The 27,837-nt window shown below is 44.5% G+C and overlaps 5 protein-coding genes across 5 annotated transcripts; 3 read left to right on the top strand and 2 right to left on the bottom strand.

Annotated features, from left to right (window-relative positions):
• Positions 1–491: 491 nt before the first annotated feature.
• On the top strand, positions 492–2,390 carry LOC124673488 (scarecrow-like protein 33). Its single transcript, XM_047209561.1, has one exon. It carries the CDS (start codon positions 492–494, stop codon positions 2,388–2,390), a length of 1,899 nt encoding a protein of 632 aa, XP_047065517.1.
• A 1,051-nt stretch (positions 2,391–3,441) lies between these two features.
• On the bottom strand, positions 3,442–6,512 carry LOC124676161 (DEAD-box ATP-dependent RNA helicase 57-like). Its single transcript, XM_047212236.1, has 11 exons — positions 6,290–6,512; positions 6,066–6,205; positions 5,748–5,839; positions 5,524–5,620; positions 5,349–5,429; positions 5,039–5,271; positions 4,670–4,864; positions 4,498–4,588; positions 4,129–4,251; positions 3,853–4,003; positions 3,442–3,775 (listed from the first exon to the last, which is right to left on the bottom strand). The coding sequence occupies exons 1-11, from the start codon at positions 6,510–6,512 to the stop codon at positions 3,573–3,575; spliced, it is 1,629 nt and encodes a 542-aa protein (XP_047068192.1). The 3' UTR covers positions 3,442–3,572.
• A 309-nt stretch (positions 6,513–6,821) lies between these two features.
• LOC124675661 (E3 ubiquitin-protein ligase SP1-like) lies at positions 6,822–11,164 on the top strand. The gene is made up of 11 exons (XM_047211732.1): positions 6,822–7,004; positions 7,093–7,145; positions 7,708–7,832; positions 7,920–8,015; positions 8,759–8,896; positions 8,972–9,037; positions 9,146–9,258; positions 9,344–9,454; positions 9,904–9,947; positions 10,033–10,132; positions 10,686–11,164. Exons 1-11 carry the CDS (start codon positions 6,928–6,930, stop codon positions 10,786–10,788), a joined length of 1,026 nt encoding a protein of 341 aa, XP_047067688.1. The 5' UTR covers positions 6,822–6,927; the 3' UTR covers positions 10,789–11,164.
• A 1,701-nt stretch (positions 11,165–12,865) lies between these two features.
• Positions 12,866–14,599, top strand: LOC124679067. Its single transcript, XM_047214894.1, has 3 exons — positions 12,866–13,222; positions 13,307–14,102; positions 14,487–14,599. Exons 1-3 carry the CDS (start codon positions 12,866–12,868, stop codon positions 14,507–14,509), a joined length of 1,176 nt encoding a protein of 391 aa, XP_047070850.1. The 3' UTR covers positions 14,510–14,599.
• Positions 14,600–15,243: 644 nt separating this feature from the next.
• LOC124676510 lies at positions 15,244–16,773 on the bottom strand. The gene is made up of 3 exons (XM_047212555.1): positions 16,648–16,773; positions 15,630–15,789; positions 15,244–15,537 (listed from the first exon to the last, which is right to left on the bottom strand). Exons 2-3 carry the CDS (start codon positions 15,786–15,788, stop codon positions 15,490–15,492), a joined length of 207 nt encoding a protein of 68 aa, XP_047068511.1. The 5' UTR covers position 15,789; positions 16,648–16,773; the 3' UTR covers positions 15,244–15,489.
• Positions 16,774–27,837: the final 11,064 nt, after the last annotated feature.

A 27,837-nucleotide genomic window follows, 5' to 3' on the forward strand; every position in this document is an offset into this window, starting at 1 on the left:
TAAAATATTTTTTCAACACCTGGCTAATAAAACAAAAGTATGGTCCTAGAAGCCAGGTGTTAAAGAAAAGGTCTCGTTTGAAACATAAAAAATGGGTATCTGTCTATCTGACCTCGTGATCCTAGCTAGAAGCCAGGTGTTGGAAAAAAAAAATTTAAGGCCGGATCCCATAGAAACCCAAATATCTGTCCAGATATGAATCATATTAACTCACAACATCAGTACAGCACATCATCTCCACATATAAATTGATTTTTGCACAAGAAAAATTGCTGCCGCTGATCAGAAAAGGGACAAGAGGATGGCTGAAACACCAAGACAAACATAATTTTTTTCACAGCAGACCTTGTTTGTTTATCCATATGTGCAGGCGCTGCTCGATGATTAAACCGATCTTGTGCAATGAAATGCTTCGATGGCTCCAACTGCAAGAAGATGACCTGATTGTTGGCTTCACATGGGATGGATACAGATGATATTTCCTCTACACCATGACCAAGAACCACAACGCCGTGCAGGCAATGGCTGCCACCCAGGATAAGTTGTTTGCACTTGTCGAGCCTGCACCACTGTCCCCTTCCCTCTTCCTCGACTGTGCCTCGACAAGCCATGGCGATTCACAGCAGACGCAGGATGGCCTGGCCCTGGCATACATCTCACACATGCTCATGGAGGAGGACATTCCTGTCGACAAGTTCTTTTACCGATACCCTGACCACCCGATGGTCCTGCAGGCCGAGCAGCCCTTCGCCGAGATCCTCTCTGCTTCCGGCACCACCTCATATGGGTTCCTGTCTACTGAGGTACACAATCCTACCTTCTTGAATGGCACAGTCACCGTGGCAGAGGAGCCCAGCAGTAGCAGCACCAGCATCGGCATGCTGTCCAGCATGGCTTTTCTCAAAGGCATGGAGGAAGCCAACAGGTTCTTACCCACACAAAACGGGTTCATGGATGGTAGAAGGCGTAAGAACAGGTTTGACGACTTGGATGGTGAGACGGTGCCGCGCATGGGCAGGAGCAGCAAGCAAATAGTGCCTGTGCATACTGACTCAGAGAAGGAACACACCACGGTTGAGATGTCAGACGACCTGCTCACCTCTAGCGGCTACGACATGTACCCCAGTGAGACAATGAAGGAGAGGGGTGACAAGGCGGCGCAGCAGAGCATTTGCAGGAAGGCGCCGCGTGTGAGGCATGGTGCGACGCAGATGATGGTGGCTGACCTGGAAACGTTGCTCATCCGCTGCGCTGAGGCGGTGGCTACCATCGACCGGCGCAGAGCAGGCGATCTTCTGGAGCGGATCAAGAGGAACTCATTGCCGACGGGGGACGCGACGCAGCGGCTGGCGCATTACTTTGCCGAGGGGCTGGAGGCACGGCTGGCAGGCACAGGTTGGCAACTCTACCACTCAATCACCGTGGCGACGCACGCCAACATCATGGAGTTCCTCAAGGGCTACCACCTGTACATGGCCACCTGCTGCTTCCTGAAGGTGTCCATCCACTTCTCCAACAAGAACATCTACAACGCAGTGGCGGGGAGGAAGAAGCTGCACATTGTGCACTACGGCGTCAACGACGGGTTCCAGTGGCCGGAGTTGCTCCGGTGGCTAGCAGAAAGGGAGGGTGGGCCACCGGAGGTGAGGTTAACCGGAATTATTAGCCCACAGCCCGGGTTGTGTCCGGTCAAGCATGCCGAGGAGTCGAAACACAGGCTCAGCCACTGCGCAAGCCAGTTAGGCGTGCCATTCAAGTTCCGTGCTATCATAGCCAAGTTAGAGGTCATCCGCGCCGAGGACCTCGACATTGATCCTGATGAGGTGCTCGTCGTGAACAACCTTTTCCATTTTAGGACCTTGATGGACGAAGGCCTCACCTTCGACATGGTAAACCCAAGGGACTTGGTGCTCAACACTGTCAGGAAGATGAAACCCTCCGTGTTCGTCCACGCCACCATAAACGGACCTTACAGCTCTGCACTCTTCAAGACTCGTTTCCACCAAGCGCTATCTAACTTCACGGCACAGTTTGACATGATGGCAACCACCATGCCGCGGGAGCGGGACAGCGGCAAGAGGTTACTGCTTGAGCGCAAAGTATTGGGCCGGCGCGCAGTGAATATCATTGCCTGCGAGGGCGCTGACCGGGTGGAACGCCCTCAGAACTACAAGGAATGGCAGACACAAAACCAGCGAGCGGGCCTGAGGCAACTGCCGTTGGACCGTGACATTGTTGAGATGCTCAAGGACCAAGTGAAGGAGCAGTACCACAGGCATTTCATAGTCAATGAGGATGGCCACTGGCTTCTGCTGGGATGGAAAGGCAGGGTGCTCTACGCCCTCTCGACATGGGCAGCTGATGATGGAAATGGCTCCCAACCCCCGTAGAATCAGATAGATTGATAGCACCAGATTTGTGTGTGTGCTTTCTACAGTATTTCTGTAGTTGTAGCTTAGTAACGGAGACCATGATCAGGTTGTCAAGTTGAACATGTTCTTCAGAGCTGTAGTGAGCACATATATATCCATCTTAACCGTGTGAAAGTTTCTCACTGCATTGTGAGAGATATAAGATTATGTTGAAACTCAAAATCAATCAGCTTGCTAAAGTGGCTGGATATCTTTCTGCAATTCTAGAATTAAATATTTGAGATACAGATCCCTCAATAAGACATGAGATGGTATGAGGAACAGAGTCTTAGCTTGAGCTGAAGGTAACTTGTCAGTGGAGAAGGGAGCCGGCCTGCCAGCGTTTTTATAGCCTCAAATAGTCAATTGGAGCAGGGTCTCTCTGACTCTCTTCCCCTGCCCTGGAGACTAGGGGCATTGCTCTTTTATTTACGCTGGTAACGAGCAGATAGCACAGATAGAGGAATATTAGCAACCTAGAGAGGATGCCCCTGCCGGAACCCAAAAGACGATCACCCTCATCAACCACCAGAACTATACTGGTCTCAATCGATGTCTATGTCACTATGTGCAGCATCATCACCGCCAGAGCTGTCAATTTCTTCACCTTGCATATCAGATTTTGGATTTGTGCGTCATTTGTAGTCATATCTATATTATAATCTTAGAAACGCTGCCTATCAATGAGGTTGAGGTGGCTGAAAGCCTTTTTTCTCCTTCTGGAGAAGAGTCGAGGACAAAAGTCAGGACTCAGGACTAGAGTTCATAAAGCTCAAGGGTACACACAGGATGGAGATTCTGAGAGACCGGCAACGAGGAGCTGTGCATCCTGTTCTTCAGCAGCACGGATCTAGGGGATGAGCTTACAAAGATGAGCTTACAAAACAAGTTGAGCCATGAGGTCAGGTCCGAAACGACTCAAGTACGTCCGTTATTCTTTGTATCATGTTCTGAGATGAACCTAATTATAAGTCAAATTTCAGAACCAACCTACTTTAACTATCCACAAAACTGTAGCAAGAAACATGCATAAGCCCATCTCATGTATTAATTTTTAGCCGAACAGAATGAATGACACACAAGGCAATCAAACATGGAAAACTGAAGCCAAACGTGTCATCTAACAAATCGTTATGGTTATAAACTTACAATCGCAGCATCTCAATCTTCATCAGTTAAAAAGGAAATGTGGTCCCTGTCCACCCTGTGCTTCCTGCTCTTGAGCTTCGGCAATGCCACCATCCAGGAAGGAACCTCGCAGCCTGAAGATACCAGCACATTCGCAATGTTGCGCAGGAATGGCTTGTCCTCCTCTGTGAAGAACGTGATCGCCTCCCCCGATCTGCCTGCTCTTCCAGACCGCCCTGTATAACAAGACAAGTGATTTATAATCTTACTGCAACGGCCATGTCCAGGAGGGAAAGCCGAATATCTTTCTTACCTATTCTGTGAATATAGGCAGAAGCAGACTCTGGAAAATCGTAGTTGATTACGCAGTTGACACCTTTGAAATCCATTCCACGGGCAAGGACCTCCGTTGCTATTAGTACCCAACTCTTGCCAGCTCTCAAGTTGTCAACAGCATCTTCGCGCTACAGTTAGGAAATACAAATTGAGCTAGTGGGCTCGATGTCGACAATATTACACAAGTGAAAATCAAAATAACATGCATTTATAAAAAAAAAATCAGTAGTAACATGTATTTTGCAAAAGTTACCTGCTCTTCACTAAGGTCTCCATGAATTACATCGGCTCTAATGTCATCAAATGCCAGTTCCTTGTAGAGCTCTTTTGCCCTCTCTTTACTTTGAACAAATATCAGCACCGGAGGATTCAGGGACTACAATTGAAGACAGTCGGTCAACAACTCATAATAAAATCTGAAACACATAGAAACTCCTATTTTGCAAGTAGTTAGATTAAGGCTAATAGCACAATGATAGGCTTAGCTTTACTATTTATATATGTGCATACATAGAAGGATGTTGATGCATTAGTGTTAAGCAGGTTAGGCATAAAACAGTCCTAAAACCATGCCAGATATATGGAAACCGGGAGAAACTGCCAGTGAAGGATCATGACATACTTCTGCAAAGCTTTGGCGAAGAGCTATCAACTTCCCCCTCTCAGTTCCAGTAAAAATTAACCGTTGCTTAATCAGTGAGGATGCTGAATTCCTGCAAGTTTAACAACTTATTATGAAAATAGCCCCTGCAAAGTATGCTGAATTCCTGTTCACAAGAAGATGTGATACTCACTTTCTTCCCACAATGACCCGAACAGCATCATGCATTATTGTGCGTGCAAGAGCCTCAATTGTTTCAGGCAATGTGGCACTGAACAAAGATCGGATTATTGAAGGGTTTGAGCATGCTTTAACAACTGAGTCTATCACTTCAACAAATCCAAGCTCAAAAAGCTTATCAGACTCATCCAAGACAAGGTACTCCACCCTGCATGAGGCAATTCCGTGTTATGGTTGGACTATGTTTATAGTTCTAAAGAAAATGTTTAAGCAAAATTCTTGGGTTCTCTGCAAAAAATATGAGGACACAGATGACGAAGATGAAATATTTCTTGACAAATAAAACAGTTAACACTTAAGGCTCTACGGTACGATTACATACCTACTTAAGTCAAGGTCTCTTTTTTGTATAGCATGGTTCAAACGAAGGGGGGTGGATACAAGGATATCACAGTGCATATCCTTGAAATTCCCATCTTGCGAAAGATCCTTGGTCACTAGCTTGATAGAGAACTTCCTTCCCTTTGCAAACTTCTTGCATTCTCTGGTAGTTTGTGCTGCCAATTCCCTTGTCGGGCAAAGAATAACAGCTTTGACAGCTCCTTTGGACCCTGGCTATTAGAACAACAATCATCATAAAGCATGTCAAAGGAATCTAAACAGCAAAAACACAATATCATGAAGATAAATACCTTGATTTTCATAAGTATCGGGAGCAAGAAAGCCAGCGTCTTGCCAGAGCCTGTAGGTGCACAAGCAAAGCATTCCCTGCCCTGAAGCAAGCATTGAGAGGCAATTGCTGTAAGCAACTATAATTTCCTGTGCCAAGGGTACTGAAGTCCGAAACAGAGGGGGGAAGTCACTCACTGAAAGAAGAATGGATATGGCCTGCCTTTGGATAGGTGTAGGCTCTTGAAATCCAAGTTTTGACAGGTTCCCAACCAAATATGAATCACAGCCATACCTAGTCACACAAATAAAGAGGCTTAGCATAACGACCTTACATTATTATTACATAATGACCTTGTATGGTGTTCATTAACAAGGCTGGGATAAGTAATTTCTGGACCCTACAATGACGAACTGCTAACCTCGAAACCAGTTCTTCAAAGCTCTCAAGCGGTGCTGGGACATTGTGACCCGAAATGTGGATGTCAAATCTCTTGCGGAGAATGGCAGCTCTCTGGAAACCAACCCACAAGATCAAAAATCCAACCTCAGGAGGTTACAGACTTACAGTTGCAAAGATAAACAATTAAGCATCACTGGTTTCTATTCATTCAACATGGTGATGGGGGCATAACTCGTAGCTCGTAACATAGCTACTTGCTCATCACATATTCAGATACACTTATTTCTGCCAACACGCTTACCAAACCACAGAAGGGATGATGAATCATGAGCATTACCTCGATTTCCCTCTCGGCTTCCTTCCGCCGCCGTTCAGCTTCTGTGTCCTCATCCTTCCGCGGCTCCACCTCCACAGAGTCGTCCGCAGCAGCATCCTTCAGCTCCGCCCCCTTGAACACGCTGAACCCCTCCACAACATCTGCAGAGCAAGCCCAACGACGGAATCAAACTCACCAGCACAGCCACCGTCCGAGACCAAAGCAGCCTGGGACCGAAAGCTCACCAGAGGGGGCCCCATCGGCGCGCTTCTTCTTCTTCTTAATCTTCTTGGCGTTGTTCTTGCTCTTGCGCTTCCGCTTCTTCTCCGGGGCCGGCGGCGGCGGCGCGGCTTCGGGGGCGGCGGCAGGGGTGCCGCCCTTCCGGAAGCGGGCGATGTCGCCGGCGAAGCGCTTGCGGTCGAAGCGGGTGCCGGCGAACAGCGCCGACGAGAGGCTCGTCTTCTCCATGGTGGTGGTGGGTGGATGCGCCGCCGCCGGGGAACCTGCTCCTCCTCTTAAACCCTAGCACGGCCCCACATGTAAGCGAAAGTTTCTCCGATCGAAATTCGACGGTCCAGATCGATCAGACCTCGATGCCATTCGCCATTTCGCCGTCGGTTACCGTGGGTCCCACGTGAGCGTGCTTATCCAGTTGCTCGGCCCCACATGTCAGTGGATTTGCTCTATGACATGTGGGACCCGCTCGCGACCATTGCCGTCCGCTTCCAGCTCTGGTATCCAGTGCTTTGCCCACCTCGCCGTAATCCTGCCCAAAAACAGGGGAAGAAAAAGAAATCTTCTTGTCCCCAACAGCCGAATTCGCGCAATCCGTTCCCGCGCGCGCGCCGGATTCGCCGGTCGCGTGCTCGATCCTCCGCGCGAGATGATGATCCCGTGGGGCGGGGTCGGGTGCTGCCTCAGCGCCGCGGCGCTGTATCTCCTCGGGAGGAGCAGCGGGAGGTGCGGATTTTCTTTTCTTGTTTTGAATTTGTTCTCCATTTGGCGATTCTGGTGGTGCTGACTTGGTGTTGGTTGGTTGGATCCGCAGGGACGCGGAGGTGCTGCGATCGGTGGCGAGGACTGGCAGCTTGAAGGATTTGGGTGGGTGAGCTGAGCTAGGGTTTGATCGATGTGTTGTAGGTTGTCCGATGAATTCCTCAGTAGCGGTACACTGGGTTGCAGCTTATTTGCTACTGCGTCAGTGAAGCCATTTGAGCTCTAGTTTCCAGCAAGTACTTGTCCTCTGAGCTAGTGTGATCTTAGCCTCCTCCCAATGAGATGAACTCTTAAAAGGGGGATTTAAGTTACATGATTAGGCTTGCAGATGATGTTGATATTTAGTGCTGTTCTCTGGTACAAATGGCACCATGTTTGGCTATCAGTGATTTCATTGCATTTGTAAGTAGATAGATGTCTGTCTCACCACTGTCTCCACAACAGCAAAATTTGTTCTCCTGCAAAATCTAAGTGTTCTGAATTTATCAGTATGGCTTTAAATATCGTAATGGAAGTCCAGCATTTGCGTAGATAAGAGTTAAGACATTTTCTTTTGTCAGCCTGCTTTACATGTAATGTACTTTGGACAGAGATTATCATTTGATATCGTTGGTTAAGTACGTTATGAAGATGGTACGTTTTAACATGTTTCCACTCTCTTCAACAGCTGCTATCTTGGACGCCGCAAGTAAAGTCCTGCCACTTGTGGTGGCAGTCTCTGGGCGAGTTAGTTCAGATACACCACTTGTCTGCCAACAAAGTGGTATGAGAGGTGTAATAGTTGAGGAAACGGTAGCTACTGATTTCATTTTATATTAATTAGCACATGGGTTTGTTGTTAGTAATTGTAGCAATCTGCTAACTTTTTGTTCTTTGTAGGCAGAGCAACACTTCCTGAAGCACAATGATGCTGGATCCTGGATTCAAGATTCAGCTGTGATGCTTTCTGTTAGCAAAGAGGTTCCATGGTACCTGGTAATGTTCTGTGGGCTTTTTTTTCCCTCTGTCGATACAAGTAGTTAAATCTAAGCCTTACTTTGAATATTGATGTTGCTATTATGTGTCCAAACTGAGTTTATCTAGAACTTTATTTGTGGAAAGCTTGGGTTTTAGCTGTCTCTGTTTGTACTCTGAGTCTGGACTACCTTTTCTGTTTGCTGACCAGATCTATGCCAAACAAGAACACCCTGTGCCCCTAGCTGCTAAGATAGTCGTGTAGGTGAGAAAATGTTGGTAATGTTAATGCTAAGTATTGTAGCCATGGTTGCCAACTCCAGTATCTATGGCACAAAGCTAAGCTTGGCTGGTGATGCTAAATCATCTGTTCATGGGTAAAACGAAACTTTAAATGTTTGGTATCAGTTAGCACCTATATGTGGTGCTACTATGGGCTATGTCAAGAGTAGCTAACCGTATTGTTTTGAAAAGAGCATTCCCTCAGTACCGACTTTAGACGTTAAGACCTTAGCTTAGGCATTGTTAATGTATTGACGTTAAGACCTTAGCTTATTGGGCATTGTTAATGCTTGTACAGTAAAAACAATATTCCTAAGCTTAAGCTCCAAATTGTTATGTAAACGTAAATGAAGTGACTGCTCGAAAGACAAAAGATAATTGTATTTATAAATTCACTATGTGCTTATTTAACTTGATGATATCTTACGATTCTGTGATAGCATCCAGCTTCATTACTTTTCTAACATCCAATTCATCGCCAGGATGATGGCACTGGGCGTGTTTATGTAGTCGGCGCTCGTTCTGCAGCCGGGTTAGTTTTAACTGTTGCAAGCGAGGTTTTTGAGGAGTCAGGGCGAACACTTGTACGTGGAACTCTAGATTATTTACAAGGACTGAAGGTTTGTGCAACCACATTTTGAGCAAGGCCAATGCATATGGAACTGCTATTCATAATTTAGCAATAACTTTTGTAGATGCTCGGAGTAAAGCGAACTGAAAGAGTTCTTCCAACTGGAACTTCATTGACTGTTGTTGGTGAGGTAGTCTCCATAGATTTAATTGGATTTCAAGCTGTTGTGAATTTTCGTTGGCATGGCTGATTTCTGTAGTCCTTAATTTTGTTCTTGTTTGTTATGCTATTTGACAAGGCCATTAAAGACGATGTTGGAACTATTCGAATTCAGAGACCACACAAAGGACCATTTTATGCATCTCCTAAAAGCATCGATCAACTTATCTTGAATCTCGGGAAATGGGCCAAGTATGGAAATGATGTTAGAACAATATTTCTCTCTCTGTTAAGGCCTCAAGGGTCTTGCTGATGATGGCACGTCTTGTTTTGACAGATTGTACAAGCTTGCTTCCATGGGCTTTGCAGCTTTTGGTGTCTTTCTTCTTGCTAAGCGTGCACTAGAGCATTTTCTACAGAAAAAGCGCCAGCATGAATTTCACAGGAAGTATGTACAAACATCAGTTCCTTTATTTAGAGTAAAGGGGATAGGTTCTTCGGACAGCAATTCCATCCTTTTTGTTTTCATACATTCAGGAGGTTCATTCATATGTGCTGAACATGGTTGCATGACACTTTTTTTTTTATCTTGATCACTGAGTAGTACTTTAATTTCCCTATGCTTTCAGTTGCAAAAACTGCATATCAGACACCTGCAGCTAATCCATGTATTCTAAAGGTCACATGCAGTTGAAAAGGAATGCACTAGACACACTATGCAAAATGTTTTTACACTGGGAACTATTTTTGTGTTCGATGAACACCACAAACTAGCAATCATGCATGGGACCAAATAGGCAATTCTAAGATACTTTAGCAAGCACTAATCATGTTGTTGATATGGAGTTTCAGAACAATGATGTTATGTAAGATAACGTGTTCATTTTATCCATACAGGGCTCGTGCTGCTGCAGCACAAAGGCAGGCTAGGGAAGCTGAAGGTGATTTTCTTATAGATTGATTAGGATATCTTGTTTGTACTAGTTCATATCTTATGGTGTACTTTTTTATTATGTGAAATGGCAGATGGTACATCAGGCGGTGAGCCTAACAGTAAGAAGGATCAGTTGGTCCTGGAAATATGTGTCATATGCCTTGAACAGGAGTATAATGCAGTTTTTGTGCCGTAAGTACCTTATTTTACACTCCACATTTCATCGCATAGTATTATACGTTAATAATTAAGCTGTTTTCAACATTTTCATTTTGGATAATTCCAAGTATACGTTATAAACATTGTACTGTTTGCTGTTCCATCTTGGGTGACCTGTTTTGTTTTGATCAAGAACTGAACCTCGACCAGTTGGCTAGCTGTTTGCGTGCAGCCTGCCACCCATGTTTGATCCCTGTCAGGAGCGGTGCATCATGCTTGTCTCTCCTCAATTAAAAAACCACATTTTTTCCTGTTTAACGCCTTGCAACTTGCTTACCAGTGGGAATATTTCTAAATGATGAAGCAACTTAGTAAACATTATCGAAAGCTATTCATTTCAATTTCTGTTGGAATCTGATTAGTTTCCCCTGACCTCGCAAACCTTATTTACATTTTTAGCTCTGATTAGCGAGGATTTTTTTTCCTGAGCTATCTCCACAAATGCTCGTTGATAAGCATCTTTCCCTGCTAGCTATGCTCTTGCTATGTCAACCCAAAATGTGCCTGACCATTCAACCTTTTGTAGATGTGGCCACATGTGTTGCTGTATGACCTGCTCTTCACACGTAACAAACTGTCCGCTTTGCCGGAGAAGAATTGACCAAGCTGTCAGAACATTCCGGCACTGATTGCGCTATATGATGCAAAATCCTGCACATACAACACCACTGTGAACTCTTCAAGTTCCAGTTGCCGTGACTGTCAGTCTGCCAATATCTCAGACTGTGATACGGAGCTCTTGTTCACCGGAGTTTTCCTTACAGACAGAACTAAAAGTAATTCATGAACTCATAGTTCACAGTTGACACTCCGCCAGTGACTGATCTTGCTTGTACTCTGCAATTCTGTACAGAATGTTCTTGTGTAACGCCTTGTTTCTAACGGCGCTCTTATTAGCAACATGGATGCTAGTATTTACTGTTGGATCAATAGATTGAAGGTACTATGTTATTTTACACTGTAAAGGATAATATTTTCTTCTGATGTATGGGCCACCATCTCTTGGTAGTTTTTGTGTGCTCACTGCTCTGAGGATTTTGTGATCGCCGAAGAAAAAAAATGTAATATTCCCTCCGATCCATATTACTTGATGCTAAAATGGATGTATATGTCATTGTTTTCTCAAGCTTTGCTTTCTTGTATGCATGAAGTCCAGTTAGTTTTACATAGTCCTCTCAACTGCATATCGTCAGTAATAGGCAATAGAGATGCATTTTGTTAGATGTTTAGGGCCTCTGATTTGCAAAAGTCCAAAAACATGGGAATAAGGAAAATAAGTGTTGCAATACTCCAAATCCAAATCCTCCAAAAATTGGCCTCTTCTGTCAGACCTGTATTTTGTTTCGATAAAATTATCTGCCATATTAGTTTTTGTAGGATCCCAGCATTCAACATAAAACAAAGCATGCCTTTACGTTGCCAATTATGCACTATTCCCGCTAGCCTGGCATTGACACTGTTCTCAAATTATGACTTTGTCCAAAAAAAACTACTTTAATATGTGTAAAGCCAAAAGTTAATAACATCTTCCAATTTTTTTTAAGACAAACATAAACATACTTTTTTTTTAGTTTGTTATATCTGGAAAGTTTTAGTGTGTAATATTGAAACTCATTACTGTAGTATAAAGACTGAAGACTGTCTGTTTGTTATATCTGGGAGGGTAACATGTGTCGGGACGCTGGATGCATCCCTAACCTAAACAGACACCTAAACAGACAGTTACGCATTATATGTATGCGGGCGCCGTTTTGGTTGGCTGGAGATGCCCTTACATATGACTATATGAGGCCACGAATTCAAAAGTATGAAATGACACATGGATACTCATGAACCCTAATAATTTGTTGGCTCCTAAATTTGTATTTCTACCGATCCAAAAATTCTAAAAAAAAGTTGCGGGAGGACGCATGTATGTATATGCGTGCCCATTTTCGTACCCAAATTCGAAAGCACTTATCTTACGTGAAAATCGCAAGTTTAAATGAAAAGTCCAAAGAAAACTCCCTCCTCCCGAACTTTCTGTAACTTTTGGTGGTCGAATAACTGTATAACGTAGTACTGAGTAAATTTAATCGGGTTCAAGAGTGCCCATGTTTCCAAAAGTTCGCTTTATGACGAATTCCTAATCCCAGACGTCAAAGCCAATCCCAGACGCGTGGTCGAGGTGAGGTAGTAGTGGGAATCGCACTCTGAAGCTCGGTCCCAACTCCCAACTGCGCAATTGCAGTAACCCTAGTCCGGTCCGGTAATCCCCCACCACGAACCTGGATTCCCATTCCCAATCCCGTCTCTCCCCGCCGCTAGCCTCCGACGTCTCTCGGTCGCCGTCTGCTCCGCCGCTCGCCCCCGCCGTCTCGAAGCCGCTGCTCGTGAGGTACATAGCTCCAATCCCCTCCTCGTCTAGATTATGGCGTTCGGAACTACCATTTTTTTCTTCTCTGACGCGAATTTTCTACTGTTCTTTTCTGTCCTCCTTCACCTTCAGGTTACTTCAAGCTCAAATTGCTCCCTCTCCGTTCTTGTCCTGGCAGTGTAGTGCGCCATCTTATTTTCGCAGGTCTATATCCAGTTCATACATTTCCGTAATTTACTTTTCTCTTAGCACACTATGCTCCGCGGTACGGCTACTGTTTCAGGTTCGTCTCGATAAAGTTTATCATTGCAGTGTTCATCAACTCATTCCTTCTTCTTCACGTTTCAGGGATGGACCAGGCTGAGAGCCCCACGATTGTGCGAGGCAGAGGCAGGAACAAGAGGAAGTGGACATGGGACGAGGACGAGGAGCTCGTCAAAGCCCTGTGCGAGGTCTCCCTCGACCCCAGGTTCAGGGTCCAGGGAGGGGGCTTCAAGAACTGCTACTCTCAAGGGATCGAGAGCCTCCTCGCGCAGAAGCTGCCCGGCCGCGGCATCAAGGCCAGTCCCCACGTCGATTCTCGGCTGAAAGTGCTGAAGTGCAAGTTCTACTCCATCAAAGATATGCTGGCGTCGCCGGGGTTCTCCTGGGATGGGTCCAGAAAGGTCGTCCGCTGTGAAAAGGAACGGTACGATGAGTATTGCAAAGTAAGCCATTCCTGGTGTTTTAGGCACTGTGTCTATCTTCGGAATGTGTTGTTTGTATTGATTGACTTGTTTTCATCTTTGCAGGACAATCCTAGAGCCAAGGGTCTGAATGGTATTCCATTTCCACATTTTGACGCGTTTGATGCGATATATGGCAAGGATAGAACCGCGAGAGAAGGGATGGAAGTGTCCGAAGAAGCAGCTGCTAACTTGGAGAATGGAAATACGAGTGAAGGTGGAGATGGGGAACCGGAGGAGGATAGGATGTCCGCTGGACCATCCGGTCGCTCCTTGGACGCTGCATCAAGCTATGAGAAGCCGAAGAAATGTAAGTATGGTGGGAAAAGGAAGAAGATTGAATCAAATTGTCCATCTCTGGACATGCTTAAGGATGTACGTGGCCACTACCAAGGTGCAAGTCAGCATGTCGACACGATGGCGGAAGCAGTTGCGCTGTTTAAGGATGTGCACCGTCACTTCCAGAATGTTGTTCAACATGCCAGCTCAATGGCAGCAGCAATGGAGACGTTCAAGGATGCGTACACTCAATTTCAGAGTGTTGTGCAGAATGTGAGCATCACCACATCAGCCATGGAGCGGTTCAAGGATGCGCATGATCATTTTCGAAGTACCACTCAGAGTGCCAGCACGGCTGCAGCAGTGACTGAGTGTCGTACTGATCTACAAGAAAAGTTAGCGCCTGAGGTTCCCCAGCAGAATGCCAGAGTAAGAGCCATTGCTGAAATGCAAAAGCTTGGGTTTACTGGAAGCCAAGTGGTCGATGCTGCAACTGTTTTTGCGAGGGAACCAAACCAAATGGGCATGTTTCTTGCCCTCCCTGAAATCTACAGGAGGGAGTACATACAACGAATGCTTAATGGTATGTTCAGGGATCCTCAAATCCTTTATGGTCGCATTGCACTTCATTGTAATAAAAGTTTCAGGCTTGATTATTCTCAATGTTCTTTGGTCCAACATAGGCATTTTGGATATAACAAAGTAGAAACTGAATCCTATATTCCCAATCAATTAAACGATTAGTATAATAGTGTTCTGGCGTATTAGCTTTTGTTGTAGACTTGCATGTTTATTCATTTTTGACATAATGTTTGAAATTCAATACTATCATTCTGATGCAAGGTTTTTCCTTGATTGTTTATTATATTTTCTGCTAATCTTCTTGCTCAGACTTGATGGAATCAAATGATCTGGAATGCTATCTCCTACTCTACTGAAGCTGATTCCTGTTCATCCCCTTTTTCAGGTGGGCAATCTCTCCAATTTTAACTTGTAGCAACATGGGAGGAATGGAGTTGTCGAAGTACTAATTCAGTCTAGCTGCTGCAGTGGCATTTGAAATTTTAGTTGTACATGTGTAAATAAGTTCCTAGCGTCCCTCTAATATCTATTGTGACGGTCTGATACCCTATGTTAGCCAGGTTATCCTATGACGGAGTAAAGCTTAGCATTCCTCAGAATCAGACGCTCATCATTGCTTTCAGGATGGTATGGCTTGCGAATAATGGACGATTTTGTCCATTCCGAATGATCAGGACGTTCCATTCCGATTCTCTAAACAAACCTTCAGGATGGTATGGCTCGTGAATAATGGACAATTTTGTCCATTCCGAATGATCAGGACATTCCATTCCGATTCTCTAAACGAACCAACAGCACTTAAAACCAAATGGTTTAGGAACGAGTTCATTAATGAGAATACGATCGTCTACCAAGAATCACGAGTTCATTGATGAGAATACATTCATCTACCAAAAATCAGACTAATAACTTGAGCTCAGATTAGCCAATAAGAAGTCACTATCATGCAAGAGACCAACAAGTCGTGTAACCTATCAGCTCTTTGAGCTCAGATTAGCCAATATGTTTTTAGATGCAACTATTCAGGGCTTCACCCTAAAACTGTTAGGAACTTGCTGCACACCACCCAAAGGAACTGATGAATTCACACAAAGTTATATCATGAAGAGGCACGCAAAGGATTGCACAGAGAAAGCATAAGCTGAAACAAATCATAGAGCAGAAAATATGAGATTAACTGAAAAGGTAACAATGCCGATGTTATAGCATCATCATTGCCAGTGTAGCATCAATTTGCTGACATCGAATATCCACAAATACCAACAAAAGAGAACTGGAATGGACCCTCGTTCTTTGACAATAATTATTTGCAAAAAAAGAAGACGTCATAGCTTGGACGGTATCGCTTCCATGCCTCGTACTGGGGTAACTAGCAAGCCCACAGAACTTCACTCCTTTTTCCCGATCCCGTGGGACATGTTGTAGATCCCACGGCCCTGTTTACAAATCAAGATAGATGTCACTCGCTGGGTAGAAGCAATTTCAAAGAACACAGGTAACAAAGCACCGGTAGAGATTTTGAACTTACAATCATGAACAAGCTGGTGCCAGCAAGTGCAAGGGGAATGGCAACCGAGGTGATCACGTCGTAGCGCCCTTTAAGGTGGGTATGCTTGCTCAACTTCTGGAAATACTGCTGCTGCTGCACAATCTTCTCACGTGGGTAAAATGGTGCCTCTGTTGTCATCCTGCATAGAAATATATAGCACGACTTAAAAGCTACTCTTTTATTTCTAACCTTGAGATGGACAGTTCAATACAGGAATACATTATGGCTGCAAAGCACTAAGATTCAGCAACATGGGCCTTGAATTCGTGAGGCTGATTAAAATCCTATACAGGCTTCAAACAGTTGTTCAGCTACTCGCAGGAGCAAACACCGAAATGGAGAAAATTTACTTACTGTACAATCCACTACATTAGGTAATCAAACAGGTATTTCTGAATATGGTGTTTCAAAGCATCTCAACGTGTTTAAATTTAGCACACTAACACTATAAGACAACATTTCCATGCTCGGAAAATTCATGTATCTTCCATCTACAAATACTATGAAACTTTCTAGGCAATCACTGATCGTGACCTGACGAGCCCAAAACATCCATGTGTGTTCTCCAGATTCCAGCAAATTTAATAAACCGAAGAAATTCCTTTGACCTCGCACAGTATTACCAACCTAGCCACGACATAATTCCAACGAGAGATATTTCAACCAGATAACCCAATCTCAAACCAGGTTAAAACAAACACCAGATCACCACAACGGACCGATACCCAATTCCGAGGAGAGAACTAGTCATCTAATCATCCTACAGCGCAAGAAGATGCGTCCGCGCCGCGAGGCGAATCTCCCGGCCCAGGAAAACCGCGTCTAGCCGATCACCGGCGCGTCGTAGACAACCGCTAGATCCCCTCACGAATACGCAGGGATGAAACAGAATCGCACGGGGGCACACGACGGCTCGTTCGCTCACCTCACGTCGCGCCGACGGAGCAGATCGAGGAAGGATCGGGTTAGGAGTGGGAAGGGAGAGATCGACGCGTACCTGGCTGGCGGGGACGAGCGGGGGCGGGCAGCGACGGTGGTGGCCGGCGGCGGGTGGATCTGGAGGCTGGGGATTTGGGGGTAGCCTTCTGACCTGGACGGGAGGAGGAATGGGAGAGAAGAAGGGGTCGAGTCCGACTGGGTGCGGCACTGCGGCGGCGTGTTTGGTCAGCTGGGCCTTTTCTTGGGCCCGTCAAGGGCAGGGTAGTTTTGGGTGGGCCGTAATGTTTCATTTGAGTTGTTGAGATGGGCCGCTAAGTGTAACATACTGGCCATTACAAAAAAAAAGTGTTGCTTCATCTAATCTAACAAAAAAAAATCTTGACAAAGGTGAACATTAGAAAAAATTAGGTGTTCTGAAAGAAAGGGAAACAGAAAATGCTAAGTATATCCCATGCATGAAGGTTTTGGGTCTCTAACAACGACTCGAAAGGTGATCTCGATGGGTTTATAATCCGGTTTTCGGGACGTGGCCTCCTTGTTTTTGCTAAAGCCATTCCTACATCAAGGTCAAATGACCACACTTATTTTAATCTAAACATTCATTTGCTTCATTTTATTCAGATATAAATTTCATTTCATTTCTAAATAGTTAATTCTTTTATACATTTCATTTCTGCATAAAGAGGATCCTCTTTGTTTTCTATGAAGTTCTTACTTCGTCTTCCCAACGTCCTTAAGCAACTCGCCTTTGTACATGCCATGAAGCTGATTGCGCTCTCTCCCCGTGGCAGACCTACACCGCATCCTCCTCGTGGCGGATGTGACGAGGGATATGCCAGTACGTGATCAAGCAAGGGAAGAAAAAAATAAAAATTAGAAAAGGAAGGAAGAACATATTGGCCATGGATGGACCCGTCGTGTAAGCTGCGGGGGCAGCTGCCCCCCCCCCCCTTCTTTTGTAGCTACAGAGTGATTCAACCCCCGAGTGCGAATTTTTTTCCCCCGGTAGGCTATACCCCTCCAGCTTCTCTCCAATCGCGTGTTGGAGATCCGTAATAGATTGTCAGCGGTGTGTCATCTAAGGTTGCATGTGTTATTTTGATCGCTCTCAAAACGAGGTTAGATCCTAATTAGTAGCTCGGTATGTCAGCATATGTCTGCAACGTGCAACAGGAAGGATGCATACGAGCAGCGTTAGATGACAGACACGCGGACCGAGCGCCATTAGAGCTCGCGTGTGGACTATGAACGCAAAAGACAAGATGGAGACTCGGTCCTCATACTGTTCCACGCGGTTTCTCCACGTGGTGCTGGAGACTCGGTCCCCATCCTATTCCAACCAGGTCTATATTTAATCAAAACCCTAGCCCACCGACATGTACGAGCTCCACAAATCCCCATCCCAGGCAAAGGTCAATGGCTCGTTCTGGTTGCTCCAGCTCCTTCGCCGCTTCGTGATGTCTACGGGAGCTTCTATTTTTGTAGACAATGTTGGGCCTCCAAGAGCAGAGGTTTGTAGAACAGCAGCAAGTTTCCCTTAAGTGGATCACCCAAGGTTTATCGATCTCAGGGAGGAAGAGGTCAAAGATATCCCTCTCATGCAACCCTGCAACCACAAAGCAAGAAGTGTCTTGTGTCCCCAACACACCTAATAGGTGCACTAGTTCGGCGAAGAGATAGTGAAATACAGGTGGTATAAATAAGTATGAGCAGTAGTAACGGAGCAGTGGTAACGCAGTAAAATAGTAATCAAGCAGCGATAGCAGTATTTAGGAACAAGGCCTAGGGATTACACTTTCACTAGTGGACACTCTCAACATTGATCACATAACAGAATAGATAAATGCATACTATACACTCTCTTGTTGGATGACGAACACATTGCGTAGGATTACACGAACCCTCAATGCCGGAGTTAACAAGCTCCACAATTCAATGTTCATATTTAAATAACCTTAGAGTGCATGAAAGATCAACACGACTAAACCAAGTACTAACATAGCATGCACACCTGTCACCTTCACACTATGTAGGAGGAATAGATCACATCAATACTATCATAGCAATAGTTAACTTCACAATCTACAAGAGATCATAATCATAGCATACGCCAAGTACTAACACGGATGCACACACTTGTCACCATTACACCGTGCGGGAGGAATAAACTACTTTAATAACATCACTAGAGTAGCACATAGATAAATTGTGATACAAAACACATTGCAATCATAAAGAGATATAAATAAGCACTTCACTATGCCATTCGTAACGGTGAATAAGTATTCGTGAAATATAGCCTAAGAGACCCACACGGTGCACACACTTGTCACCTTTACACACGTGGGACAAGGAGTCTCCGGAGATCACATAAGTAAAACCCACTTGACTAGCATAATGACATCTAGATTACAAGCATCATCATATGAATCTCAATCATGTAAGGCAGCTCATGAGATTATTGTATTGAAGTACATAGGAGAGAGATTAACCACATAGCTACCGAGTACGGCCCCGAGCCTCGATGGAGAACTACTCCCTCCTCATGGGAGACGAGCAGCGTTGATGAAGATGGCGGTGGTGTCGATGGAGGAGCCTTCCGGGGGCACTTCCCCGTCCCGGCGGCGTGCCGGAACAGAGACTCCTGTCCCCCAGATCTTGGCTTCGCGATGACGGCGGCTCTGGAAGGTTTCTCGTACCGTGGCTTTTCCGTATCGTGTTTTAGGTCTGGGACCTTTTTATAGGCGAAGAGGCGGAGTCGGAGAGGCGACGAGGCGGTGACACACTAGGGGGCGCGGGCCACCCCTAGGCCGCGCTGCCCTGTCATGCGGGGGCCCGGTGGCCCCCTCGCTACTCTCGGGTGTTCCGGAAGCTTCGTGGAAAAATAGGATGTTGGGCCTTGATTTCGTCCGATTCGAGAATATTTCCTTACTAGGATTTACGGAACCAAAAACAGCGAGAAAACGGAGGCGGCCCTTCGGCATCTCGTCAATAGGTTAGTTCCGGAAAACGCATAATAATGACATAAAGTATGCATAAAACATGTAGATATCATCAATAATGTGGCATGGAACATAAGAAATTATCGATACGTCGGAGACGTATCAGCATCCCCAAGCTTAGTTACTGCTCGTCCCGAGCGAGGTAAACGATAACAAAGATAATTTCTGGAGTGACATGCCATCATAACCTTGATCATACTATTGTAAGCATATGTAATGAATGCAGCGATCAAAACAATGGTAATGACATGAGTAAACAAATGAATCATAAAGCAAAGAATTTTCATGAATAGCACTTCAAGACAAGCATCAATAAGTCTTGCATAAGAGTTAACTCATAAAGCAATAAATCAAAGTAAAGGTATTGAAGCAACACAAAGGAAGATTAAGTTTCAGCGGTTGCTTTCAACTTATAACATGTATATCTCATGGATAGTGTCAATGTAAGGTAATATAACAAGTTTAATATGCAAGTATGTAGGAATCAATGCACAGTTCACACAAGTGTTTGCTTCTTGAGGTGGAGAGAAATAGGTGAACTGACTCAACATAAAAGTAAAAGAATGGTCCTTCAAAGAGGAAAGCATCGATTACTATATTTGTGCTAGAGCTTTTATTTTGAAAACATGAAACAATTTTGTCAACGGTAGTAATAAAGCATATGAGTTATGTAAATTATATCTTACAAGTTGCAAGCCTCATGCATAGTATACTAATAGTGCCCGCACCTTGTCCTAATTAGCTTGGACTACTCGATCATCGCAATACACATGTTTTAACCAAGTGTCACAATGGGGTACCTCCATGCCGCCTGTACAAAGGTCTAAGGAGAAAGCTCGCATTTTGGATTTCTCGCTTTTGATTATTCTCAACTTAGACATCCATACCGGGACAACATGGACAACAGATAATGGACTCCTCTTTAATGCATAAGCATGTGGCAACAATTAGTGTTCTCATATGAGATTGAGGATATATGTCCAAAGCTGAAACTTCCACCATGATTCATGGCTTTAGTTAGCGGCCCAATGTTCTTCTCTAACAATATGTATGCTCCAACCATTAAGGTGGTAGATCTCTCTTACTTCGGACAAGACGGACATGCATAGCAACTCACATGATATTCAACAAAGAGTAGTTGATGGCGTCCCCGGGAACATGGTTATCGCACAACAAGCAACTTAATAAGAGATAAAGTGCATAAGTACATATTCAATACCACAATAGTTTTTAAGCTATTTGTCCCATGAGCTATATATTGCAAAGGTGAATGATGGAATTTTAAAGGTAGCACTCAAGCAATTTACTTTGGAATGGCGGAGAAATACCATGTAGTAGGTAGATATGGTGGACACAAATGGCATAGTGGTTGGCTCAAGGATTTTGGATGCATGAGAAGTATTCCCTCTCGATACAAGGTTTAGGCTAGCAAGGTTATTTGAAACAAACACAAGGATGAACGGTGCAGCAAAACTCACATAAAATACATATTGTAAACATTATAAGACTCCACACCGTCTTCCTTGTTGTTCAAACTCAATACTAGAAATTATCTAGACTTTAGAGAGACCAAATATGCAAACCAAATTTTAGCAAGCTCTATGTATTTCTTCATTAATGGGTGCAAAGTATATGATGCAAGAGCTTAAACATGAGCACAACAATTGCCAAGTATCAAATTATCCAAGACATTTTAGAATTACTACATGTAGCATTTCCCGATTCCAATCCATATAACAATTTAACGAAGAAGATTCAACCTTCGCCATGAATACTATGAGTAAAGCCTAAGGACATATTTGTCCATATGCAACAGCGGAGCGTGTCTCTCTCCCACACAATGAATGCTAGGATCCATTTTATTCAAACAAAAACAAAAACAAAAACAAACCGACGCTCCAAGCAAAGTACATAAGATGTGACCGAATAAAAATATAGTTTCAAGGGAGGAACCTGATAAATTTGTCGATGAAGAAGGGGATGCCTTGGGCATCCCCAAGCTTAGACGCTTGAGTCTTCTTAAAATATGCAGGGATGAACCACCGGGGCATCCCCAAGCTTAGACTCTTCACTCTTCTTGATCATAGTATATCATCCTCCTCTCTTGACCCTTGAAAACTTTCTCCACACCAAACTCGAAACAACTCATTAGAGGGTTAGTGTACAATAAAAATTAACATGTTCAGAGGTGACACAATCATTCTTAACACTTCTGTACATTGCATAAAGCTACTTGGACATTAATGGATCAAAGAAATTCATCCAACATAGCAAAAGAGGCAATGCGAAATAAAAGGCAGAATCTGTCAAAACAGAACAGTCCGTAAAGATGTATTTTATTGAGGCACCAGACTTGCTCAAATGAAAATGCCCAAATTTAATTAAAGTTGCGTACATATCTGAGTATCACGCACGTAAATTGGCATATTTTCTGAGCTACCTACAGAGGGGCAGGTCGAAATTCGTGACAGCAAAGAAATATGTTTCTGCGCAGTAATCCAAATCTAGTATCAACCTTTCTATCAAAGACTTTACTTGGCACAACAATGCAATAAAATAAGATAAGGATAGGTTGCTACAGTAGTAACAACTTCCAAGACACAAATATAAAATAGAGGTACTGTAGCAAAATAAACACATGGGTTATCTCCCAAGAAGTTCTTTCTTTATAGCCATTAAGATGGGCTCGGCGAGTTTTAATGATGCACTCGCAAGAAATAGTAGTTGAAGCAAAAGAGAGCATCAAGAAGCAAATTCAAAACACATTTAAGTCTAACATGCTTCCTATGCATAGGAATCTTGTAAATAAACAAATTCATGAAGCATAATGCAACAAGCATAGAAAAATAAAACAAGTGCGGCTTCAAGATTTTCAGCAAAAAGAGAGGTGTTTTAGTAACATGAAAATTTCTACAACCATATTTTCCTCTCTCATAATAATATCCAGTAGCATCATGAGCAAACTCAACAATATAACTATCAAATGAAACATTCTTATCATGAGTCTCATGCATAAAATTATTACTACTCCCAACATAAGCATAATCATTCTTATTAATTGTAGTGGGAACAAATTCAACCAAGTAGCTATCATTATTATTCTCATCAAGTGTAGGAGGCATAGTATAATCATAACAAAATTCACTCTCCATAGTAGGTGGCACCAAAAGACCACTATCATTATAATCATCATAAATAGGAGGCAAAGTATCATCAAAGAAAATTTTCTCCTCAATGCTTGGGGGACTAAAAAGATCATGAAAACCAGCTTCCCCAAGCTTAGAACTTTCTATATCATTAGCAACAATGGTATTCAAAGTATTCATGCTAATATGTTCCATGGGTTTTTTAATTTTCGCATCAAACCATCCATGTCTTAAATCAGGAAATAGAATAAGAAGCTCACTGTTGTCCATTATGCCTAACTAGTGTAAACAAGAAACAAAAAGATGCAATTGCAGGATCTAAAGGAAATAGCTTCGAGTACTTACAACGGCGAAAATAGCTTAGTAGCCGAGATCCGGAGTGTGAGTACCTTTTACCTTTCCTCCCCGGCAATGGCGCCAGAAAATAGCTTGATGTCTACGGGAGCTTCTATTCTTGTAGACAGTGTTGGGCCTCCAAGAGCAGAGGTTTGTAGAACAGCAGCAAGTTTCCCTTAAGTGGATCACCCAAGGTTTATCGATCTCAGGGAGGAAGAGGTCAAAGATATCCCTCTCATGCAACCCTGCAACCACAAAGCAAGAAGTCTCTTGTGTCCCCAACACACCTAATAGGTGCACTAGTTCGGCGAAGAGATAGTGAAATACAGGTGGTATAAATAAGTATGAGCGAGTAGTAACGGAGCAGATAGTAACGCAGATAGAAACAGTAATCAAGCAGCGATAGCAGTATTTAGGAACAAGGCCTAGGGATTACACTTTCACTAGTGGACACTCTCAACATTGATCACATAATAGAATAGATAAATGCATACTCTACACTCTCTTGTTGGATGACGAACACATTGCGTAGGATTACACGAACCCTCAATGCCGGAGTTAACAAGCTCCACAATTCAATGTTCATATTTAAATAACCTTAGAGTGCATGAAAGATCAACACGACTAAATTAACCAAGTACTAACATAGCATGCACACTGTCACCTTCACACTATGTAGGAGGAATAGATCACATCAATACTATCATAGCAATAGTTAACTTCACAATCTACAAGAGATCATAATCATAGCATACGCCAAGTACTAACACGGATGCACACACTGTCACCATTACACCGTGCAGGAGGAATAAACTACTTTAATAACATCACTAGAGTAGCACATAGATAAATTGTGATACAAAACACATTGCAATCATAAAGAGATATAAATAAGCACTTCACTATGCCATTCATAACGGTGAATAAGTATTACGTGAAATATAGCCTAAGAGACCCACACGGTGCACACACTCGTCACCTTTACAAACGTGGGACAAGGAGTCTCCGGAGATCACATAAGTAAAACCCACTTGACTAGCATAATGACATCTAGATTACAAGCATCATCATATGAATCTCAATCATGTAAGGCAGCTCATGAGATTATTGTATTGAAGTACATAGGAGAGAGATTAACCACATAGCTACCGGTACAGCCCCGAGCCTCGATGGAGAACTACTCCCTCCTCATGGGAGACAACAGCATTGATGAAGATGGCGGTGGTGTCGATGGAGGAGCCTTCCGGGGGCACTTCCCGTCCCGGCGGCGTGCCGGAACAGAGACTCCTGTCCCCCAGATCTTGGCTTCGCGATGGCGGCGGCTCTGGAAGGTTTCTCGTACCGTGGCTTTTCCGTATCGTGTTTTAGGTCAGGGACCTTTTTATAGGCGAAGAGGCGGAGTCGGAGAGGCGACGAGGCGGTGACACACTAGGGGGGCGCGGGCCACCCCTAGGCCGCGCCGCCCTGTCATCTGGGGGCCCAGTGGCCCCCTCCGGCTACTCCCGGGTGTTCCGGAAGCTTCGTGGAAAAATAGGATGCTTGGGCCTTGATTTCGCCCGATTCGAGAATATTTCCTTACTAGGATTTACGGAACCAAAAACAGCAGAAAACGAGAACTGGCCCTTCGGCATCTCGTCAATAGGTTAGTTCCGGAAAACGCATAATAATGACATAAAGTATGCATAAAACATGTAGATATCATCAATAATGTGGCATGGAACATAAGAAATTATCGATACGTCGGAGACGTATCACTTCGCCCCGCAGGCACAGGGTCATGCACCGCACCCCTCCGCCCCTCTCGGATGTGCTCTGCTACTGCGGCGGCGGAGGCACGGTGCGCACCTGGGTTGTGGAGGACCAGGAGAGCTACAACCTGGGGAAGAGGTTCTACAAGTGCTCGTGCTTTCATGTTAGGGTTCATCCTCCCAGCTCACCGTCCTCTCCGGACCCTCCATTTCTTCTTTAGTACCCGTACTACACACATCGAACGACTGCTAATGTGACGACTTTGCTTATGCCACACTTATTGCAGGAAACAGATCCGGAGGGCTGTTGATTTGGGTTCATGTGGCACGAGGACTACCACGTCATCCTGGAGCATCTGGGCGTGATTCAAGCTACACCAAGACAGAACCAGCTGGTTGGGAGCGACGTTGCAAGCAACGAGGCCTTGGTCCCTCTGCCCATGAACCAGATGGGTGCGCCGATCTATGGAAGGCGCAACCGCATGGACGCCAGCGATGGTGGCGGATGGATCCTGAAGGCACTGCTTCCTCTGAGTGTTTATTCCAGGACCTAATCCTATGTAGCCACCTAGATAGGTTTATGTTTTCCGGTACCAGTTAGGGCTCGTGTAGCACGGACGGTGGGATCTTGTTGGTGCTAGTGGATCCCTCTTTTAATCTACAATTAAGGTTGTAATATCGTTAACAAAAGTGGTGGTTATGTACACCCCCATAGTAATCTGAAAACAATGTTTGCTCCGTTTCGTTTTGATAATTTTTCGACTGCGTAAGAGGCATACATTCGTGCCCTGGGCAGGCAGGAAGCATCATATGGCATTGGAGCACGGCGGATCACGGTTGCAAAGTGGGTCGCATTGCAATCTTTCGCCGAATCCTTTTACCGTTCACACGGACACATGAACTCAACTAAGTTCATCAGCTCTCACTGCATTTACTTTTTTCTTCCCAACCACCAGCTAACCAACGCCTCCTAAAAATGCAGCAACCCCATCAACCTCCAGATCTACTCTCGTTGCCAAAATCCCCACCACAGTACCCTCAAGAACAAGATGCACCAAATCCTCCCGAGAAGCTGAAGGACTAGTGGGATAAATCCACCCCAGCGAGGTAAGTCTCAATCACACCCCGATCTCCTAATCTTCCTCAACGTTGAGACCTTCCTCCGCACTGATCAAATCACGCACAAAAAATGTTTCTCGTGTCCTTCCAACTCTGAAATCTGGATCCTCATGCCGCAGGTTTGGTTTTCATTCATAGACTCCCAGTTCTGGACCATCCACCATAGACTGCATCAATGTCAGACTTTTTAGCTAACAAGAACCCTGGGAAGCCAAGGTTTTCAACAAGTAGGTCAAGCGCCCATAGAAATCCAACCTATCCGACCAGCTCAGAGTGCAATGGCGGTGTACTGCCAGCCACATTCACATCCCGGCTGTCAGTGAACACCGTATGCGATGTTGTTGACACATTCAGTGAATACAAGAGGTGGCTGGTTCAAGAAAGTGGTTTTGGAGGCACACTAAGTATTCCTAGACAAAAGAAGTTAAATCTGAAGTTCAGTGCATGGATAATGAGCAAAGTGGATGCCGAAGCCAGGGAGATTGATATCGGCCCTACAAGGAAATTAGAGAAAATCGGCAAGCAACTGCCAGCTGAAGCCGTTCAGTTCATCAGGAATGCACTGGGGATGGATAGTTCAGATAATGCACACAGCTTAAAGGCCTTATAAGCTTTCTTGATGAAGAAAATCTCACCATCCTCAAGTCAGATGGAGCAGGACTGTTTCAAAACAGCATACATCATTTTTGTGATGGGTCATATATTAGCTTCATTTGCTTCATTTTATTCAGATATAAATTCCATTTCATTTCTATATAGTTAATTCTTTTATACATTTAATTTCTACATAAAGAGGATCCTCTTTCTTGTCTAAGAAGTTCTTACTTGGTCTTCCCAACGTCCTTAAGCAACTCGCCTTTGTACATGTCATCCAGCCGATGGCGTTCTCTCCCCGTGGCAGAGCTACACCGCATCCTCCTCGTGGCGGATGTGACGAGGGATATGCAAGTACGTGATCAAGCAATGGAAGAAAATAATAATAATTAGAAAAGGAAGGAAGAACATATTGGCAATGGACGGACACATCGTGTAAGCTGCAGGGGCAGCTCCCTCCCCCCCATTTTCAATCTTTTTGTAGCTACAGAGTGATTCAACCCCCGAGTGCGGAATTTTTGCCCCCGGTAGGCTATACCCCTCCAGCTTCTGTCCAATCGCGTGTTGGAGATCCGTAATACTCCCTCCGTTCCGATTTATAAGACATTATAGGAAATATCCAACCAGGTGAAAATAGGGGATTTTACATCTCTACCTTCTCTAGATCTGAATCTCACGTTATCGTCGTCTTCCATCGCGTTTCGCCCCAACGCCACCACCGCCCCAGCTCCTCATTCGCGCGCCCCGAACTAGCATGTCGCCCTGATCTCATCCAGCCAAGCACTTCGCCGTGATCTCCTCATCTCCGCTGGCCGCCGGCCAAGCACCTTGTGGTGACCCTGCATACCACTGCATGTTGTAGTATGCCAGTCGTTGATATAACATTCACGAAGTACCATTCCGCAAATATTACATCCCTCAGAGTAGTACAACAGAACATAGCAGGTCCATAACTCATTCATTTATTATTACAAATATCATACACATGTCGTCTCGGAGCTCCTCTTGGGTCCTAAGAGGAATACTCCTGGGTTTGAGGCGAACCCAACTTAGCTTACAATATAAGAGTCTCATTAAGTTATACATTTATTTCTTCGAGCAGCTAAATACTAAGAGTTCGGGCTGCTCGGCTACTACTACTACTCGAGATGTTCAGACTTGAACTCCTCCGGAAGCCTCCCCGGTTCCGTAGACTATGAGGTAGTCTACGCCCTCGATACCTCCAGAGAGGTCTGGTTCTTCATAGCCGATGATCTCGGCTCCTTCATTGTTGTCGTAGTCCTCCTCCAGACGATTCAGACAA

This window comes from Lolium rigidum, chromosome 7 (genome assembly GCF_022539505.1).
Source record: "Lolium rigidum isolate FL_2022 chromosome 7, APGP_CSIRO_Lrig_0.1, whole genome shotgun sequence".
NCBI classification, from domain to species: Eukaryota; Viridiplantae; Streptophyta; class Magnoliopsida; order Poales; family Poaceae; genus Lolium; species Lolium rigidum.

Excerpts from the sequence above, each read along its gene's own strand:
- LOC124675661 (XM_047211732.1), top strand. The coding sequence starts at position 6,928 with ATGATGATCCCGTGGGGCGGGGTCGGGTGCTGCCTCAGCGCCGCGGCG. Across the intron at positions 8,897-8,971 it reads ATTATTTACAAGGACTGAAG|ATGCTCGGAGTAAAGCGAAC; the intron begins GTTTGTGCAACC and ends TAACTTTTGTAG. Across the intron at positions 9,948-10,032 it reads GCAGGCTAGGGAAGCTGAAG|ATGGTACATCAGGCGGTGAG; the intron begins GTGATTTTCTTA and ends GTGAAATGGCAG.
- LOC124676510 (XM_047212555.1), bottom strand. The coding sequence starts at position 15,788 with ATGACAACAGAGGCACCATTTTACCCACGTGAGAAGATTGTGCAGCAG. Across the intron at positions 15,538-15,629 it reads GCACCAGCTTGTTCATGATT|GGCCGTGGGATCTACAACAT; the intron begins GTAAGTTCAAAA and ends ATTTGTAAACAG.
- LOC124673488 (XM_047209561.1), top strand. The coding sequence starts at position 492 with ATGACCAAGAACCACAACGCCGTGCAGGCAATGGCTGCCACCCAGGAT.
- LOC124676161 (XM_047212236.1), bottom strand. The coding sequence starts at position 6,512 with ATGGAGAAGACGAGCCTCTCGTCGGCGCTGTTCGCCGGCACCCGCTTC. Across the intron at positions 5,430-5,523 it reads CCATATCCATTCTTCTTTCA|GGCAGGGAATGCTTTGCTTG; the intron begins GTGAGTGACTTC and ends TGCTTGCTTCAG. Across the intron at positions 4,865-5,038 it reads AGAGACCTTGACTTAAGTAG|GGTGGAGTACCTTGTCTTGG; the intron begins GTATGTAATCGT and ends TGCCTCATGCAG.
- LOC124679067 (XM_047214894.1), top strand. The coding sequence starts at position 12,866 with ATGGACCAGGCTGAGAGCCCCACGATTGTGCGAGGCAGAGGCAGGAAC. Across the intron at positions 13,223-13,306 it reads GGTACGATGAGTATTGCAAA|GACAATCCTAGAGCCAAGGG; the intron begins GTAAGCCATTCC and ends TCATCTTTGCAG. Across the intron at positions 14,103-14,486 it reads CATACAACGAATGCTTAATG|GTGGGCAATCTCTCCAATTT; the intron begins GTATGTTCAGGG and ends CCCCTTTTTCAG.